The sequence below is a fragment of the Arabidopsis lyrata genome (genome assembly GCF_000004255.2).
Source record: "Arabidopsis lyrata subsp. lyrata unplaced genomic scaffold ARALYscaffold_5, whole genome shotgun sequence".
NCBI lineage: Eukaryota > Viridiplantae > Streptophyta > Magnoliopsida > Brassicales > Brassicaceae > Arabidopsis > Arabidopsis lyrata.
In genome coordinates this window covers 5676531-5696767 of record NW_003302551.1, presented here as the reverse complement: position 1 = coordinate 5696767, position 20237 = coordinate 5676531, and the positions used below count along the sequence as shown (strand labels likewise).

Below are 20237 nucleotides of genomic sequence, written 5' to 3'. Positions count from 1 at the left end.
AGTTCTACGACTATGCACTTAGTTGGTGGGATCAAATTGTCACTATGAGACGGCGTAATGGAGAATATCCGATTGAGACATGGGAAGAACTAAAGCTTCTCATGAGGCGTAGGTTTGTGCCTAGCCATTATCACCGTGAGCTCTACTCCAAACTCCGGAAGCTAAGTACTCAAGGTGCGCGGTCCATGGAAGACTATTACCAAGAGATGGAAACATTGATGTTGCGTGCGCATATAATGGAGGATAGAGAGGCAACAATGTCAAGGTTCTTGGGAGGATTGAACCGTGAAATTCAGGATCGTGTCGAGATGCAACACTACGAGGAGTTGGAAGGGATGCTACATAAGGCTATCCTTGTGGAGCAACAACTTAAGAGAAAGGGTTCCTCAAGGCCGAGTTATGATTCGAACCGACCTAGCTATCCAAGAGAAAGCAAACCAGCCGTCGTTCCTAAAGTCGAGCCTAGATCATTCCCGACCATTCAAGACCAAGACAAGACCAAGCCCGAAGGCACCACCACTTCTAGATCCCGTGATCTCCGATGCTTCAAGTGTCATGGACGTGGGCACTATGCTAATGAGTGTACAAATAAGAAAGTGATGGTCATAAGAGAGAATGGTGAGTTGGAATCCGAAGACGAGCCCATACCGCAATCAGAATCGTCGTCCGAAGAGTGTATTGCCAAGCCGGCAAGTGGAAAGCTCCTAGTGTTGAGAAAGGTTTCGGAGGATCCGGAAAAGGAACAAGACATGGACTCATCCACGGATAAGTATGGAAAGAGGTCCGGAGAATCTTACGTTGCAAAGCGAACATTAAGCATCCAAACCCGAACCGAGGAAGAAGAGCAAAGAGAGAACCTATTCCATACGCGATGTCTTGTCCATGAGAAAGTTTGTAGTTTGATCATCGACGGAGGAAGTTGTACAAATGTGGCGAGTGAGACAATGGTCCGAAAACTTGGGTTGAAGCCGCAAAAGCATCCTAAGCCGTATCAACTACAATGGCTTAACGACGATGGAGAAATGAGTGTTAAGAACCAAGTGGTTGTTCCATTAGCGATTGATAATAGGTTTTTAAGATCAATTAAACCTAAAGCACTATCATGTCGTTGTAGTACTATAGGTTGTCAATCCAATCTAGTGTGATGCAAACAGATGAGATGTGATCAGAATTTGCTAAGTCAAGCCAAGTAGAGAGTTGTTGTTTTCTAACAGTCCTAATGCGAAATAACAGAAATGAAATGAAACTGAAATGCAAACTAGCAATAGCATGCAGTTGAATAACAAAGCAGGTAAGATAACAGGCAATCAAATGGATAAGAGATTCCTAAGGACAGGGTAATCGAATAGCGTGGTCTCCTTAATCTATTTAGACGGTTGACAAAACTTCACAGAAGCTATCCCTTGACAACAAGCTCAAAAGCAAATCAATTCACCACCGTGATAGAAATTCTCAAGCAGAGCTAGACACAGACCTAATCACCATTAGCGATCTCTAACTAAGCAGGCAATATCGAATCAACTTGTTAAAGCCAATACCCGCTCTAAACGGCCAATACCTTGGGATAGAGACGAGTATCTCTGGAATTAGTGGATCAGACATTCCATCAAACACCTTTTGGGTGCAGGAATGTCTGGATTCATTTTCCAGTTGATCAGAAAGGAACAAGCAATAAGCGCAACTAATCCAGAAGGGATTCAAACAATCTAAACTCAACCATCTAAATCGACTAAGACAACCACGACTACTCTATCCCATCCTCAGAAATACAATTCACTACTCAGACATAAACAATAGCAATGAAACGATTGAAAACATGATAACAAGAAATGATAAAGACTGAAACAAAAACTGAATTATAAAATACTTGAAAGCAAATACAAAGTCGCAGGAAGAACACACTGCGGCTACCAAAACGAGTCTAGGTAAAAACTGAAAATAAAGACTGGATGCCCTAGGGAAAACCCTTAGAGGCTGCTTATATAAGCGAAAAAAAGTTAAATAAGGAAAGTTCGGGATAGTGGTCTTCACAACGAGACTTTGCGATCAAGCATCTGATGGGCTGAAGTGGGCTTCCCTGTGATCGAGTGAAACTGATCAAACTGGGCTTCGGGAACTCCGTCTTGCGATCGAGTGGTCTGTAGTGAAGACGAGATGGAATGGTCCAGCGACCTTGCGATCGAGTGGTGCGATCGAGTAGATGACGTGAGGTGGTGATCGAGTGGTTTCTTCAGCTTCTCTTCTCTTCCGTATGCTCAGCTTGTCTGGTTGAGTGAGGAATGAGTAGATGGGCTTCTGATGACAAGGTGGTGATCGAGTGGTGTAGAGTGGGTGATCCCTCCTGGCTTGCGATCGAGTGATATGTCCTTCATGACAGCTTCTGCTCGATCTTGCGATCGAGTGGTTTCTTCTGAAATTGCTCCGGGGTTGTGATCGAGTGGTTTTGCCCTTCATGATAGTTTATGGGGTTGTGATCGAGTGCTTTGCTCTGTCAGGGCTCCGAGGTTGCGATCGAGTGCTTTGGCTGAGGGAGTGATTGAGCGTTTTGAATTTCTGTTCTGTTTCTCCTCTGTTTGAACTCCAAAAGCATCCAAAGTACCTGAAAACAACCAAATATGCGATGCACATGCAATCCTAATGCAAAAACGTCCTAAATATGCAAAACACACTAAAACGACTACTAATGAGATGAAATGTGATTGAAACAATGACAAAGTGATGAAGAATGAATGCTTAAATCATGCAAATTATAGACATATCAACTCCCCCAAACTTAGTCTTTGCTTGCCCTCAAGCAAACAAGAAAACATAAGCGGGAGGAGAGGTTTGAAGTTGGGGACTCAGAACCAAAACACGTGATGAAGTAATTAAGCTCAATGTCCAAGTTAATAGTTCTAAGATGCGAGGTGAACGACTTCTACTTAAAAACTTTAGCCATGCTCTGTCAAGATCCAACTCACACTCAATTGCATAATGCGTCAAAATCAACCAATCCCTTTAACATTCATTAAGTTCAAAATCATGAATCAAGCTGTGCAACGTTAGTGAACTCGTTTGGCTAAGGACAGGTTATGAGACAAAGATGGTCCCTTTAAGGTGGTTCAGATTTTAATAACAGGGGACTCTCAATAAGAATAAACTGAGCTTTAGAAGAATGCTAAAGGTAAGTGCCAACCTATGCATACAAGAATAGCATCCCATCTACCCAATGACATAAACTGTGAATAACAAGTAGATGGTCCTATTTCTAAACCCATTGATGATCCTAAGTCTACCCTTTTGCACTAAAGGCATATTTCGATATTTTTCTTGGATCAATCTGTCTTTTCTTTTCTTTGGCTCTTGTTCTTAAGGAGAAACTTTCTTATACTCTATGAGTCTAGTCTAGTGAATTGGTTTTTCTTAAACTCTTATGGCTCTTATAATCTTTTCTGTTTTTGTTGCCATCTTTTTTTTTTTAGAGCATAACTTAACAATTCTTTACTTCCCAAACATTCACTAGACCTGAGTATGATTTTCAGCTTCCTTCTCCTAAAGACTTTAACCCGTTTTTTTTCTTTTTCTTTTCACACTCAATCTCAATCCCAAATAAGTTCCCACCTAGTCCTACCAAGTCCGAAAACGCGGATTGGAACTACATGAGATACTACTCTTGTCGGCTCAAACCTAACACGTTCTACCAAGCTCAATCCTAAAATAGGCCTCACATGCTCTCACAAATAACATGGCTTGAAAGAAGGGTTGGTTAAGGGTGGGGAAACTACTCCAATAACAGAAGCAGCTACTTGGATTAACAAGAGGGGTGAATAAGTGAAAGAAAATCCAAGTATGTATTCTATCCACGAGTTCAAAACCGATGCAAACATGATAATTATAAGTCAGATTCAAGTTCAAATTGACAGGGAAAGGTTTCATGACATGCTATCGAGTGGTTTCTATAGAACATGGTGCGGTTTTACTTCAAAGTCATTCAAATGCATCAGACAACTAGTAACGAGGGCATTGAGTTTATTCAGTAAATCAACATGCTTACAAGGTTATTTCCTCATTATCCCCTATGCATATGCAACAATCCTAAATGAAACACTCTAGACTCGATCCTAAATGCAATGCAGCTACATGAGCACTCTGTTTTTGTGGAATACATTTACAGAAATTTTCAAATTTTTTTTGTTTTTTTTCTATGTTTTAGATGATATGCAGACTCAAATGATATTCACAAAAAACAAGTCAAATACGTCTTGAACCCTCCCCCAAACTTAAATTACACAGTCCCTTGTGTAATAAAAATTTGTGAAAGAATTCAAGATAAACATAGGAAACAAAAACAAAAGCGGTATTTACAATTGTGTTTTGGTGTGTTACCTCAGGAAAATTGCCTGGAGATGTAGTCATCCATCTCCGCTTGAGTGTAATTCGTAGGCATGACAGGTCCTAGCTGCGCTTCCGCCATCTCCTCATCATCGTGCTCAATTGCAACCCCAGCAGGTTGTAGAGCACGGCGTTCATGCGATCTCGTGATCGAGTATGTTCAATAAAAATTTCGAACTGTAGCCTTCCCCTAAACCAAAGCACTCGATCGCAAGGCATCAATGATACCCCGACGTTGCCATCGAGTGTGTTCACCATATTTCTCCTGTTACTGCTCTTGACAATTACGCCTCTTGAGAACTAAAAAACACTATCAACACAAATCAAAAACAACAAGAAAATAAAAACTATATACAAGGATAGTCATGGGACTTCCTCCCAAGTGAGCTTGTTTTAAGTCTCTAGCTTGACTCCTCACACTTATTAGGCCTAGGGAGGTTTGTGGAGATGAAATGAGGCCTCCTCTTCTTCCTCAGTAGATGGATCATCAAACTCAGCATGCTCTCTTGACAAGTCTGCAACTGAGTACTCAATGGCCGTTTCTTTAAAGTAAGCTTCTTTCTGATCATCCGGATAGTCTTCTTCTATAGACCAGTCCAATGTGAATTCACATCCTTCTTTGCTAAGCTGAGTAGTTGCTCCATCATTTGGGACGTCTTTGATGTTGAGTGGCACTTGGTTGGCTTTTCCATGGAGCTCTTTGATTTGATCCTTCAGCTCTTTCACAATGTCTGCTAACTCCCTTATGGCTTTGTCCTGTCATTTGGACCTCTCCTTGAGTTCCAACCAATCATTTGATGCCAGAGTGCTTGCTTTAAGCTGTTGCTCGAGCTGTTCAGTCGAGCATGAGCTCTCAGGGCCAGTTGGAGGCTTCTTCGAGTTGTTAGTGGAATCAGTTGGTTGAGCATGTGTTGAACTTACTTCATTAGCTCTCATAACCTTTGTTTCAGACCCCATAAATCCCTTGTGTAAGTCTAAGGACTTCTCAGAACTCAAAGTCTCACTAGGGAGATACCCAGCTTTACCACTCTTGGTCAAAACAGTTTTTAAGTAATTTTCTTCAGCAAGTTCCTCTAGCAGTTCATCAGCTAGCCGATCCATTTCCTCAACTAAGAAGGTCTGTCCTTCTATTGTCAGCTTTTGCATATCATCATTGATGTCAAACTTCATTTTTAAATCCTTCCCCATATTAAGATCAATCTTCCCTTGCTTAACATCTATGATTGCTCCAGCTGTAGCCAAGAAGGGCCTTCCTAAGATCAAGGGATCTTTTGGTTCTTCATCCATGTCCAACACTACGAAGTCTGTATGCACCTCCAGATTTCCAATCTTGATAGGCAAATCTTCTAATAACCCATGAGGTAGTCTAACAGACCTATCAGCCAAGATCAAGGAGATGTTGCAGTATTTATACTTGTTAAAACCCAACCTCTTAGCTACTGAGAGTGGCATGAGACTTACTGATGCTCCTAGGTCACAAAGGCATTTATTGAAAGTCAATGGACCTAGGGAGCATGGTAGAGTAAATGAACCAGGGTCTCCTAGCTTTTCTGGGACAACCTTCTTCTGTATGATGGCACTGCACTCATGGCTCACAACTGTTGTTCTCTGAACCTCTTGAATTCTCTCCCTGATCAATTCTTTCAGAAACTTTTGGGAATCCGGAATAAGCGCGAGAGCATCAACAAGAGGTATCCTGGCTTCAACGTTTTTAATGTTCTCTGCAAACATAGCTCTGTACTTATCTGCCAACGTTTTCTTTTGTCTACCAGGAAATGGAAGTGGGGGCTTGTAAGGAGGAGGAACAAAAACCTTCTCCTTGTTCTTAGCAGCAACTGGTTTTTCAGCAGGTATAGCCGCTACTCGAGTTGTTGATCGAGTATGTCCATCGAGTACTTCAGCTGGTTTATCAACTTGATCTTCATTGAGACTGAAATCCTGCCCATCTTGGTCTGCACTGTCCTCAGTGGCTGGCTTAGGTCCCTCTCTGGTTGGAAGTTCTTTACCACTGCGCAAGGTGATAGCATGAACATTAGCATACTCCTTTGGATTCTGAATTGCTTTGCCTGGAAGTTGACCTATAGGTTTTGGAGCAGAAGTGGATGCAGATTGTCCTTCCAAGTATCGAACTTTGGAATTCAGTGCCTCCACTTTGACATTTAAGTCATTGTAGCTACAGTCCAGCTTATTGTGTAATTCAGATATCTTCTTAGCAATCTCCATGGAGCCAGATGCTTGTCCTTGGAGAAGCTGTTGTAGCATTTGCTTCATGTCAGAATCAGGAGCAGCAGAACCTTGGTGTTGCTGAGGTGCAAACTCAGGTGGTGGTTGCTGCTGGTAGTTCCCCTAAAATTATTGCTTAGGAACAAACCCTTGACTTTGGTTGTATGGGACGAATGGTTTGGGTTGGGTCTGCTGTTGTGGAGGGTATACTTGATCCTGCGGGTTTGCAACATTGGTACTTCTGTAAGACAGATTGGGATTGTTCTGCTTAAAGTAGTTGTAGCCCTTGTTGTAGCCTCCTTGGTTTTGCACATAGCTTACTTCTTATGACTGAAGAGTCTCCCCATCCTGGACTTGGAACGTCTCATCTTCACAGAGAAAATGGACTTGCTTTTGTTGCACAAGGAGTAGCTTGTCCAGCTTGTCATTCATGGCCTTCATGTCCTTGCGGTGCTTCTCCTCTAAGTCTGAACTTCCTCTGATGGTTCTGTCATAATCTTCATTGTAGTTTCCATCAGACTGAGCTAAATTCTCTACCAGCTCCCAACCTTCTTCAACTTCCTTGTTCAGGAAATTCCCGTTGGATGTTGTATCCAGGAGCATCCGGATCTTAGGGAGAACTCCTCTGTAGAGGGTGCTCAAGAGTGAGGCTTTGGAGAAACCATGGTGAGGACATTGATTCTGATATCCTCTGAAACGCTCCCATGCTTCACAGAAAGTCTCAGCATTCTTCTGAGTGAAGCCAGAAATCTCATTCCGGAGTCTTGCAGTCCTGGAGTTGGAGAAAAATTTAGTCAGGAAGGCTTTCTTGCAGTCATTCCAGGAGGTGATGGAGCCTTGAGGAAGTGATTTTTCCCACTGGTGGGCTTTGTCTCCAAGAGAAAATGGAAACAAACGCAACTTGAAGCCATCCTCACTGACTCCATTGATCTTAGTTAGGCTGCAGAGCCTATCAAACTCGTCCAGATGATCGAGTGGATCCTCCATTGGCAAGCCGTGAAACTTGTTCCCCTGAACCATTGCAATGAGACCGCTCTTGATCTCAAAGTTGTTGTTCTGGACTGGTGGAGGAACAATTCCATGACGCTGGTTGTGATTGTGTGGGAAGTCACCAGCACCAATGTTGTTGGGTTGGTCTTGGTCATCTACAATATCAGCCATTGTGTCTGTTGCTGTTTGTTCTCTTAGTTGGCGAGCGATACGGTCGATGTTATCGTTGAAAAGGAGATTCTGATTTCCTCTTGACCGTGTATGCATATAACAGGTAACAACAAGGCTTTAGCAGACCAATCAAAGATGAGTCTGTAAAGCTGGTTGCTGTGAGTACCTGAAACACAGACAGAAAAACACAATGTCAGTATCTTGTGTAACAAAAACGAACTTGATCTTAACGATTCTAATGATCTCAAATATAGCAAACAAACACTAAACTGGCAACGGCGCCAAATTGATAATAGGTTTTTAAGATCAATTAAACCTAAAGCACTATCATGTCGTTGTAGTACTATAGGTTGTCAATCCAATCTAGTGTGATGCAAACAGATGAGATGTGATCAGAATTTGCTAAGTCAAGCCAAGTAGAGAGTTTTTGTTTTCTAACAGTCCTAATGCGAAATAACAGAAATGAAATGAAACTGAAATGCAAACTAGCAATAGCATGCAGTTGAATAACAAAGCAGGTAAGATAACAGGCAATCAAATGGATAAGAGATTCCTAAGGACAGGGTAATCGAATAGCGTGGTCTCCTTAATCTATTTAGACGGTTGACAAAACTTCACAGAAGCTATCCCTTGACAACAAGCTCAAAAGCAAATCAATTCACCACCGTGATAGAAATTCTCAAGCAGAGCTAGACACAGACCTAATCACCATTAGCGATCTCTAACTAAGCAGGCAATATCGAATCAACTTGTTAAAGCCAATACCCGCTCTAAAAGGCCAATACCTTGGGATAGAGACGAGTATCTCTGGAATTAGTGGATCAGACATTCCATCAAACACCTTTTGGGTGCGGGAATGTCTGGATTCATTTTCCAGTTGATCAGAAAGGAACAAGCAATAAGCGCAACTAATCCAGAAGGGATTCAAACAATCTAAACTCAACCATCTAAATCGACTAAGACAACCACGACTACTCTATCCCATCCTCAGAAATACAATTCACTACTCAGACATAATCAAAAACAATAGCAATGAAACGATTGAAAACATGATAACAAGAAATGATAAAGACTGAAACAAAAACTGAATTATAAAATACTTGAAAGCAAATACAAAGTCGCAGGAAGAACATACTGCGGCTACCAAAACGAGTCTAGGTAAAAAACTGAAAATAAAGACTGGATGCCCTAGGGAAAACCCTTAGAGGCTGCTTATATAAGCGAAAAAAAGTTAAATAAGGAAAGTTCGGGATAGTGGTCTTCACAACGAGACTTTGCGATCAAGCATCTGATGGGCGGAAGTGGGCTTTCCTGTGATCGAGTGAAACTGATCAAACTGGGCTTCGGGAACTCCGTCTTGCGATCGAGTGGTCTGTAGTGAAGACGAGATGGAATGGTCCAGCGACCTTGCGATCGAGTGGTGCGATCGAGTAGATGACGTGAGGTGGTGATCGAGTGGTTTCTTCAGCTTCTCTTCTCTTCCGTATGCTCAGCTTGTCTGGTTGAGTGAGGAATGAGTAGATAGGCTTTTGATGACAAGGTGGTGATCGAGTGGTGTAGAGTGGGTGATCCCTCCTGGCTTGCGATCGAGTGAAACTAAGCTGCTGGCTTCTCCGGGGTTGTGATCGAGTGATATGTCCTTCATGACAGCTTCTGCTCGATCTTGCGATCGAGTGGTTTCTTCTGAAATTGCTCCGGGGTTGTGATCGAGTGGTTTTGCCCTTCATGACAGTTTCTGGGGTTGTGATCGAGTGCTTTGCTCTGTCAGGGCTCCGAGGTTGCGATCGAGTGCTTTGGCTGAGGGAGTGATTGAGCGTTCTGAATTTCTGTTCTGTTTCTCCTCTGTTTGAACTCCAAAAGCATCCAAAGTACCTGAAAACAACCAAATATGCGATGCACATGCAATCCTAATGCAAAAACGTCCTAAATATGCAAAACACACTAAAACGACTACTAATGAGATGAAATGTGATTGAAACAATGACAAAGTGATGAAGAATGAATGCTTAAATCATGCAAATTATAGACATATCAGCGATCGGAAGCTACGAGGACCGAATTCTTTGTGACGTACTACCAATGGACGCCGGACATATCCTTTTAGGCCGACCATGGCAATCGGATCGGAGAGTGATCCATGACGGTTTTACTAACCGATACTCGTTCATGTTCAAAGGCAAGAAGACCACTCTTATTCCATTGACGCCACAAGAGGTATGTGAGGATCAACTCCAACTCTCGGCCAAGGAAACCAAAATTCATAAACAGTCTAATTTCTTTATTAATGCTAACAAGGTTAAGCAAGCTATGTTCTCTAAACAACCTATTTTGTTATTGGTTTACAAAGAAGCACTAACGACTTTGGCTAACCTTGCACCGGCCGATCCGAGTGAGTTGACTTCCCTTTTGCAGAATTACAAGGATGTGTTTCCCGAAGATAGCCCCAATGGTTTACCACCTATCCGGGGAATTGAACACCAAATTGACTTTGTGCCGGGAGCAACACTACCAAACCGTCCGGCCTACCGAACCAATCCGATGGAGACCAAGGAATTACAACGACAAGTCGACGAACTCATGACTAAAGGGCATATCCGCGAGAGTATGAGTCCGTGCGCCGTTCCGGTCCTACTTGTGCCAAAGAAAGACGGGAGTTGGCGTATGTGCGTCGATTGCCGGGCAATCAACAATATTATGGTGAAGTATCGCCACCCTATTCCTAGACTTGATGATATGCTTGATGAGTTGCATGGTTCATGCATTTTCTCTAAAATTGATTTGAAAAGTGGCTATCATCAAATTAGAATGAAAGAAGGAGACGAATGGAAAACTGCATTTAAAACGAAACATGGGTTGTACGAATGGTTAGTTATGCCATTCGGTTTGACAAATGTACCTAGTACATTCATGCGCTTAATGAACCATGTCCTTAGAGCATTCATTGGTCATTTCGTGGTAGTTTATTTTGATGATATTCTGGTTTATAGCAAGAACATGGCTGAACATATTGATCATTTAGAATCGGTCATAAAAGTCCTTAGGGAGGAAAAGCTTTTTGCGAATCTTAAGAAGTGCACCTTTTGCACGGATAATCTTGTTTTCCTAGGCTTTGTTGTAAGTGCAGATGGTGTTAAGGTAGATGAGGAGAAAGTTAAGGCGATCAAAGAGGGCCTAGCCCTAAAACCGTTGGAGAAGTTCGGAGCTTTCACGGCCTTGCCGGTTTCTATAGACGTTTTGTTAAAGATTTTAGCATCTTAGCCGCACCACTCACCGAAGTAATCAAGAAAGATGTTGGGTTCAAATGGGAAGAAGCTCAAGAGAAAGCCTTTCAAGCCCTTAAAGAGAAGCTTACTAATGCTCCTATTTTGATTTTACCCGATTTTCTTAAAACCTTTGAAATCGAATGTGACGCCTCCGGTATAGGTATTGGAGCTGTTTTAATGCAGGATAAGAAGCCCATAGCCTATTTTAGTGAGAAGCTCGGTGGTGCCACCTTAAACTATCCGACGTATGACAAAGAACTTTACGCTTTGGTCCGGGCTTTACAAACGTGGCAACATTACTTATGGCCGAAGGAGTTCGTCATACACACCGATCATGAATCTCTCAAGCATCTCAAGGGTCAACAAAAACTCAACAAAAGACATGCAAGGTGGGTAGAATTCATTGAGACATTTCCGTATGTCATAAAGTATAAAAAAGGTAAGGATAATGTCGTAGCCGACGCATTATCCCGAAGGTACACCTTACTCTCAACTCTTGATGCCAAGCTTTTGGGTTTTGAACAAATTAAAGAACTCTATGATTCTGATCCGGATTTTCAAGAAATTTATAAGGCTTGTCCTAAGTTGGCTTCGGGCCGCTATCATAGGCAAGACGGATTTCTCTTTTATGGTAACCGTTTGTGTATCCCTAAATGTTCCCTTCGAGACTTATTTGTTAGGGAAGCACACGGAGGAGGACTTATGGGGCACTTTGGAGTTGCCAAAACTCTTGAGATAATGAAGGATCATTTCCATTGGCCTCACATGGTAAGAGACGTTGAACGTATATGTGGAAGGTGTGTCACGTGTAAAAAGGCTAAGTCCAAAGTGCAACCGAACGGTTTGTATACTCCTTTACCCATTCCTTCTCATCCTTGGACTGACATATCAATGAATTTTGTGCTTGGATTGCCTAGTACTAAAACCAAAAAGGACTCGATTTTCGTAGTCGTTGATAGGTTTTCTAAGATGGCGCATTTCATTGCTTGTCATAAAACCGATGATGCATCTCATGTTGCTAGTTTGTTCTTTAAGGAAGTTGTTCGTTTGCATGGCATGCCTAGAACCATTGTTTCGGATAGGGACACCAAGTTTCTTAGTTATTTTTGGAAAACATTGTGGTCTAAACTTGGAACTAAGCTCTTATTCTCTACTACTTGTCATCCGCAAACCGATGGGCAAACCGAAGTGGTTAATAGAACCTTAGGCACACTCTTGCGCACATTGATTAAAAAGAATCTTAGGACTTGGGAAGAATGTTTGCCGCATATAGAATTTGCATACAATCATGCCGTTCATTCCGCTTCTAAGTTTTCGCCATTTCAAATTGTTTATGGGTTCAATCCCACCTCTCCTTTGGATTTGATGCCTTTGCCTTTGAGTGTAAGAACAAGCTTAGATGGGAAAAGAAAGGCCGAAATGGTGCAACAAATCCATGAGAGTGCTCGGAAGAACATTGAAGAAAAAACGAAGAAATATGTCGAACAAGCAAACAAGGGCCGGCGACATGTGGTCTTTGAGAGTGGTGACCAAGTTTGGATACACTTAAGAAAGGAACGATTCCCAGCCGAGAGGAGTAGCAAATTGATGCCAAGGATCGATGGGCCATTCACTATCACAAAAACGGATCAATGACAATTCTTATCAAATTGATCTCCGAGGTAAGTATAACATAAGTTCAAGCTTTAACGTTGGTGATTTATCTCCTTTTCTTGTAGATGAAACGGATTTAAGGACAAATCCTTTTCAAGAGGGAGGGCATGATATGACTATGGGCGAACAAGACTCGGAACTAGAACCACCGGAGCAGCTCGTAGCCGAGGAACAGCTCGTAGCCGAGGAGCAACATGTAGCGGAGGAAGCTTTGGCCGACCCAACGGGTCCGATGACTCGTTCAAAGACAAGACTTCTCAACCAAGCCGTTAGCAGACTCCTTAGACACTTGGACCAGCGCACAAGCGGAGTTATCCAAACCACTTTGGTTTCGATAATAGCCCAAGAAAATTGGTAATGGGCTAAGTGTTACTTGGGTACTCTTTTTCCCTTCTAAGGTTTTGTCCCAATGGGTTTCCTTAGTAGGTTTTTAATGAGGCTTGAGTAACACTTCCAAAACCCCCATTATCAATTCGGCCCAGCCCATCCTAAAGAAGAAGAAGAATCTCGCAAATTTGAAGGCCAAGGGTCATATTTTGTGTTCAATTTTCGTTTTGATGCTTTGTTATTTCCGAGTTTTCTTGGAGCTTGTTCCAAGACTAACTCTTCCCCTTCTCACTTCTCTATTTAAGTCACTTGTACTTCTTCTTTGAAAAACATCTAATCTTTTATCAAAAACTCTTTCAAGTTAGATCAATTTCTTGTTCTTCTCTTTGGTGCGTAATATCCAACAACGAGATCAAGATCGGTAAATCAAAGGCCTTCCGCAACCTTTGTGCGACCATTCAATCCATTTCCTTTGCACCAACTTGATATTCCCATCTCTTTGATGCAAAGTCCATCCCTTACTCAACCTCAAGAGTGCCGATCTTAGGAGAGTTCTATCAGTGGACGAGTTTGAATCAATATTTATAAAATTTTAAAATATCATTAACATGCCACTTTAATACAGATTAAATCTTCAGTTTATTAAAATACAAATGTCTTAGAGAATGATATGATTTGTAAACTTTTATATATAATAAATAATCATTAAATTTTAAAATAAAAATAAATTACTGGACAAGTTAAAAAATTACGGAACGAGTTATATTTTGGAACGGGTTTATATGGCGGACAAATTTGAATCAATATTTATAAATATCATTAACATGCCGCTTTAATACGGGTTAAATCTTCAGTTTATTAACAATTATCTCGCAGACTCGTGGTATACCGTTACTTATTAACAATTGTAAACTATAATATAAATAAATATTTTATAAGGAGATACAATTTATAAAATATTCTTATACTAACTTTAAAATAAATCATCTCGCGGTGTACCGCAGATTAAAATCTAGTCTATCTTATAAGCTTTGTAGATCTAGCAAGCATATCTTACTTCATGATATAATTAATAACTTTCTTTACATGGATTAGATGACCAGCCACGTAAGTGTTTTTTTTTTCTTGTAATTTCATTTTTAAATAATTAAAGGTATAATAGGTTTTTAATTATTATAAAATAACATAACTAGAAAAAGTATAGTTGGACAAATTAACAAAAAAAAATATACTCTCTCCGTTCCTAAAAGATTGATGTTCTAACTTTTGTTATTTGTCTCACAAAGATTGATTTTCTAGATTTTTTCTTTATTTTTATTTATTTATATTAATAAATCATAAACTTCAAGGCGTAATGATTGAAAATAATTAACTTTCTTAGAATACTATTGGTTGATATTTATTTTAAAATATGTAATATCAAAATTAATGTTCAAATGATTAAACAATGATTGAATTCTTAATATGTGTGAAAACCTCAAAACATCAAACAATTAGGAACAGAGGGAATACTTTATTTCTAATTTTCTCCTTTTTTTTTTTTTTATTGACATCTAGACCAACATGCTTCCACTTAAAAACGTAAGATAAGAAGTGGATTTATAATTAGATCCTTAGGCTGTTCGTTTCATCGCCGCAGGTACTTGCGGTTGCGGCAGACGCAGCTATGTATGTTCGTTTAGTTGCCGCAGCTACCTGCGGTAAGACGCTGCGGCAAACGCTGCGTTCGGCGGCGATAATTTTTGGACGCCGATTAAATTCAGCGTCGATGACTAAAAAGCTGCGTTATATGTGGTAAATGACACAAATACCCTTATTATTTTTGAGAAATCACAAACAAACCAAGCGATTCTGTTCTTCGATTCTGTTCTTCGATTCCTCTGTCACTTCTCTTCTCTCATCGACGCCGCTGAAATCGTCTCATCGACGAATTGGGTTCTCCTCAGATTTCTCCTAAAGTGTCCACTCTTACTTGCATCAGGTTTGTAACCATCAAGACTTCGTTTTTGTTTTGATCTTTCAGATTTCTCTTCTCTTGACTCTTCTTCTCTTTTGATCTTTGTTTCTGGGTTTTTGTAACGGTTTAGGGAACAATACAATCTCTAGCTACATGGTTTAGAATCGTTCTTCACTTTGCAGAACCAAAAGGTACGATTTGAAACTGTTGAATTTTGCTCATTTGGGGTTTTCTTGTTGTTGCTAGCTTGGTGTTTGTTTCGAGTTAGAAACAATTATGTGTAGAATTCATTGGTGTAGCTTTTATAGAACAGAGCATTTCTTCATGTTTGGTTTTTAGCTTTTATAGAACGGAGTTGTTGTGATGTCCTTTTGTTCTTGTTTCAATTGGTTTTGGTGCAAAAGCGATTATTCCCTGTAAGCAAATTCTATATGTCTATCTGTCCCTTTGTTTGCCTTGTGTTGATTCAAAATCTTGACTTGGCCTGCGTTTTAAAGCTTTGCAATTGACACTTATCTTGTTCCAATCATGTTTGCCTTCTCTCTATCTCTGTATGAATTTACCAATGTAGCTTTTGAAGTATAAGATATGTGACTCAATCTAGAAACACTTCATAATTGTGCTAGCTGCTACATCTGATTTCCATTGTTTGGTTTAGGGATATACAATGGTTTCAAACCCACATACGCTGACTAGAATCTGTGAAGTTTGATTAGGGAGGAACAAGACTCGAAATTTGGATAAGCACTTAATTTCTGTAGTAAAAGAATTGGATGGATGCATCATAGATCTTACTGTTTGATGAAACCTTTCTTACTTGCTATTTCATTGAGATGTTTTTGTCTCTGGTTAGTCTATTTTTTGGGAATTCTTATGCTCTTGCTTGTTTCATTGAATAATTATTCTGTCCATTTTAATCCAGAGTCATCAAAGAGACATTCATTTTGAAAGTGTTGAATTTGGTAAGAACTAGTGATTAATAACTGCTCTAAGTGCTCTTGACGTTAGTCATTCTAACTATACCAAAAATACATATTAAGCATAGAGCTAAGCTTTGATTATGTTGTAACTTACTTGATATCTAATGTCATTGCAGGTACCAAACTGTGAGCTTCTCTTAGTTATATTCTATACTAACATTAAGTTACATTTATGAGAAGAGACAAGCTGCACAAATTAAGACCTATACTTGTTGGAGTCTCTGCGGATCTTCTTGTTTGCCATAAAGTCTTTGCCATTGACAATCCTGTGAGTGTATATATTATTCAAAATAGTATTCTCTGCTTTTTGCTTTTGAATTTTTGAGGTAGCAAGCTTGTTTTGAATTATCTAGAATTATGTCTATGCTTTTAGATATGAAAATGAGCAGTGTGTGACTAGTTTAGGATCATTGCTTGCAGGTCGTTGCACTTCTTCAGGGTCATGAGGATTTAGTCATGGAGTTTGCAAACGTTTTCAAGAGACCCACTGGTTCATCAGGATCAAAATCTGATAGAGATAGATGAGTACATTAGAAGACTGTCTCTGCTTTAGTATTGGATGTTTGGAATATAATGTTTGGAATAAAATTTTATTTGTTGGGGACTTCTTTTACTAATTACATACCTAAAATTATGTATATTATTTTCTCAATTGGTTTGGAATTTGGAGTAAAAATCAAAATAATATATAATGTGTGCATTAATTTTCTCAATTGGTTTGGAACTTTGGAATTTGGAGTAAAAATCAAAATAAACAAGTCTTATTTTTTTGTTTATGACTTGGTGTATTAAGTTTAGTTAAATGTATTGGTTTACTATTTTTGTTTTAATTTAGCTCATGATTTATCACAAAATTATATTGTTATAATTATATAATTAACTAAAAATTATTACTAGCTAAACAATTATTTCTTATGGATGTAAATATATTTACATTACATTTTTTTTAATTCAAAATATAATTATACAAATATATAAAAATAAAATAAGAATTAAATAAAAATTGTCGCAGCGGCGGCGGCAGCGGTAGCGGTATTGAAACGAACATAAAACTTGCGGCAGCGGCAGCAGTTGCCGCAGCGTCGGCGGCGACAAAACGAACAACAACCTGCGGTAGTGTTTGCCGCCACCGCTGCCGCTGCCGCCTGCGGCAATGAAACGAACAGACTACATATATTTTTGGCAGTTTTTATAGATGCAAGTCTATCTTACAATATTTTTTAACTAATTAATATGAGAGTTATGTGCAATTTACTTAACCAAGGAGTCAATAAGACGAATTAAACTCAGAACAATTAAACCATAAATTTTTAACAACTAGCTAAAGTTTGTAGCTTTATCCTACTTTTGAGTTATTATTATAAAACTAACTTTTAGGTGTAAAACAGCTTTTATACCAGAAAGGACAGAATCAGAACACAGAAAACGACAGTTGGAGGAAACTCTATGAAAACAAGCGTGGCTTTGGTCATCGAGCCATATGTCCACAAACCAAACACATTCCAAGAACACTCCAAACAAATATTAAATGTTAAAAGACAAAAAAATTAAACAAAACCCTAAAATATTACAAGAAAACCCTACCACGACGGTGAAGTATACGGCGAACCAGACGACGAATTTGATTCACTAGCAGAAGTTTCCACATTTTTTAGTGAAACAGAGCATGCTTTTTCAGGAAGATCCTTCATTGGAGCTAATGTTGGTGTTGAAACTTCGATTATATCGTTATCTTCTTCCTCGCCGGAAGAAGACGATGATGACTCACCGGTTTCAAGCCGTGACGGTGAAGACTCAGGGGTTTCAAACGGTGTGGTTGGTTTACTTGTAGCTTCGTTTGAGTACATTGGGTTTGATATGTAGATGAAGTTATTATCACCAGAATCGTTAACAATGGTTTCTTGAATCAGATCAAGAGAAGCTTGTAAAGATGGTTCATGGTGAAAATAGGTTTTGGTTGGAGTTTGAAGAACGCCTGTGTAGAGAGGATTTGGTGAAGAAGAATTGATGTTAGATGGTGAAGTGTTGTCGTTGGTTGTGGTGGAGATGACTTGGTTTAGAGTTGTGGTGGTTGTTGTTGCTGCGGTGGAGACGGTGGTGATGGGGAGGTTCAGGGAGTGATGGTTTCGGCGGCGGCGGAGTAAGAGAGAGCAGTAGAGTTCAGCTAGTAGGACTAAGACTAAGCTTAAAACCATGACTAAGCTCACTACCATTACCATTGTAGCTGCCATTATCACCTTTGAAGAGCTATTCATCTTTAACTCTCTATGTGGGGATGTGTGAGCAGAACATAGAGGAGAAGAGTGGTATAGTTGTAAGAACTAAGAAGCAGCTTTTGTTTATTGGCGGGAAAATTGGTGCTTTTTCAGAGTATGTGGACCTATTGCAGAGGGAGAAGGATTGGATACGAGGAACACGAGGTTCTTTGTTTTACGAGCTTTGAAATTGTTAAAGGTAAAAAGAAAATTTGCACATTGGGAGAGGAGGGTATTATTGTAATTTCGGATAAAGTTGAGTGAGTTAAAGAATCTCAAAGTAGTCACTAGCATCTGTGTTGCATAGAGCAAGAAGCTTTATAAATCAAACTTGATTTGCTTGTGACGAAAGTAACCATTGGTTTTTAGAACAAAACATAGATTTAGGTTTTCGTTTTACATTAATATAAGAATATCACAATTCTTGAAATTAGAATCTTGAAAAGGGAATAGAAAAGAATCAAACATACATTAAAATTATATACTGATTCTAATTAATTTGTCTTAGTGTAAGAAAATAAAGGTGGAGCTCTGTTTTCCTCTTCACCAACACAAATGAATACACTAAAGATTAGAATCTTGATGATGTTTTGAATCTCTTGACAACAATCTGTTGTTTGAATCTCCTATAATATTTTACTGTTATTCATATGCCGCTTAATCACAATGATGATTTCTTTACTAGTGTGGGTGCTATGCTTATAATCCTGTTGTTCTTCTTTATGTAAAACAAAACTCACAAAAGGGTAATAAAAAATATCTATTTGAGCTAAGTAGTCATATTGTAATATAGTGCAGAGATTACTAACACTAAATTTACTTAAATATGCTATACATTAAACGTACTGTATTGACGCAGAATATTTTTCTGTAAAAAGTGTATTGACATAAAGTTTGTTAATTAAGATATGCAAATATAATAAGACCATCTTTATTGATGGTCTCTTAACACAACTCTTAAGTTAAGAGATATGTCTTATAACTAACAAAAGTCTCTTAGAGCATGATTATATGTAGTCTCTTAGAAATTAATCTTAGCAATATTTAAGTAATAAATTTGTAAAAGTGATAGTTAAGAGATTGTATTTTTGGGTTAAGATTTTGTGTGTGTTTAATAGTAGGCTCTTAACATATGGTTCTTAGAAAAAAAAATAGTAATATAAAAATAAAATAAAATTAACAATTTTATGTTTAGAAAACTTAATAATCGTTGCAAATTAAAATTTTAAATCATACATGATATGGTTTTGGTTTTGTGGAGAAAAGGAAGATATGGTTTTGGTTTATGTGTGTTTGGTTTTGTGGAGAAAAAGAAGATATGTGACAAAATAATTGGTGTTTGGTGTATTGGCACAAAGATATACAAGAGATTCATAATTACTGTTTTGTGTATTGGGACAAAGAAATAAAAGAAACAAAGTGAATTTGGTGTAATTGGTGTTTAAAGAGTTCATAATCACATCAAACACTATTGTCTAAACATAGTATTTCAAGACTAATAAGACATCAAAAGCGATTTGCCTTTATGATTTCATTATTGACTCCCACTTCTTTTTTTGTTCTAAACGATTCATATGACTACTAACTAAAAATTAGCACGAAAGTCATTTGCAGTTTGTGGAATAACACACTATATGGAACTCTTTCATGACATGACATGTATAAACCACCGTATTCTTCTCCATCTGATTCCTCTGCAACTACTTCCTTCCTCTTCTCCTCTCCCTTGGCAGCCCTTGAACAAATTCCTGCAACTTCTGTCTTTGAATACCACGCTGTAACGTATGCTCAAATCATTTATAATACCAATCATTGATCCATCACCCAAAACTTACTTGAACAGAGATTTGTTTCCCTAAAACTGAAGACTTTTCATAAGCACACTATTACAGTTTACATACATGTTTATGTTCAGAGACATTGATCAACAAAGTGAAGAACTCTTACCTAAGATCCAATTTCGTATCTCCCACCATTCTGCAAAGTCATTTCATACACCTGAGAAGATTTTCCATTTCTCAATCTCCCACCATTAACACGATTCTCA

General features: G+C 39.0%; 1 protein-coding gene and 2 long non-coding RNA genes across 5 annotated transcripts; 1 reads left to right on the top strand and 2 right to left on the bottom strand.

Annotated features, from left to right (window-relative positions):
• Positions 1 to 14626: 14626 nt before the first annotated feature.
• Positions 14627 to 16598, top strand: LOC9311579. 2 transcript variants are annotated; one of them, XR_002331605.1, is made up of 5 exons: positions 14627 to 14979; positions 15086 to 15146; positions 15878 to 15917; positions 16052 to 16203; positions 16356 to 16598. It is a non-coding gene; the product is annotated as an uncharacterized LOC9311579 (long non-coding RNA). The 2 variants fall into 2 exon arrangements; XR_002331604.1 differs by lacking the exon at positions 15878 to 15917 and having other exon boundaries at positions 14633 to 14979.
• A 707-nt stretch (positions 16599 to 17305) lies between these two features.
• LOC9311578 (putative protein TPRXL) lies at positions 17306 to 18507 on the bottom strand. The gene has a single exon (XM_002875464.2). It carries the CDS (start codon positions 18188 to 18190, stop codon positions 17516 to 17518), a length of 675 nt encoding a protein of 224 aa, XP_002875510.2. The 5' UTR covers positions 18191 to 18507; the 3' UTR covers positions 17306 to 17515.
• A 1089-nt stretch (positions 18508 to 19596) lies between these two features.
• LOC110228043 lies at positions 19597 to 20230 on the bottom strand. 2 transcript variants are annotated; one of them, XR_002331645.1, is made up of 2 exons: positions 20138 to 20230; positions 19597 to 20051 (listed from the first exon to the last, which is right to left on the bottom strand). It is a non-coding gene; the product is annotated as an uncharacterized LOC110228043 (long non-coding RNA). The 2 variants fall into 2 exon arrangements; XR_002331646.1 differs by having other exon boundaries at positions 19597 to 20058; positions 20138 to 20228.
• Between the last annotated feature and the right edge of the window lie 7 nt (positions 20231 to 20237).

What these genes read in the sequence shown, in the direction of transcription:
- LOC9311578 (XM_002875464.2), bottom strand. Translation starts at nt 18,190, where the DNA reads ATGAATAGCTCTTCAAAGGTGATAATGGCAGCTACAATGGTAATGGTA.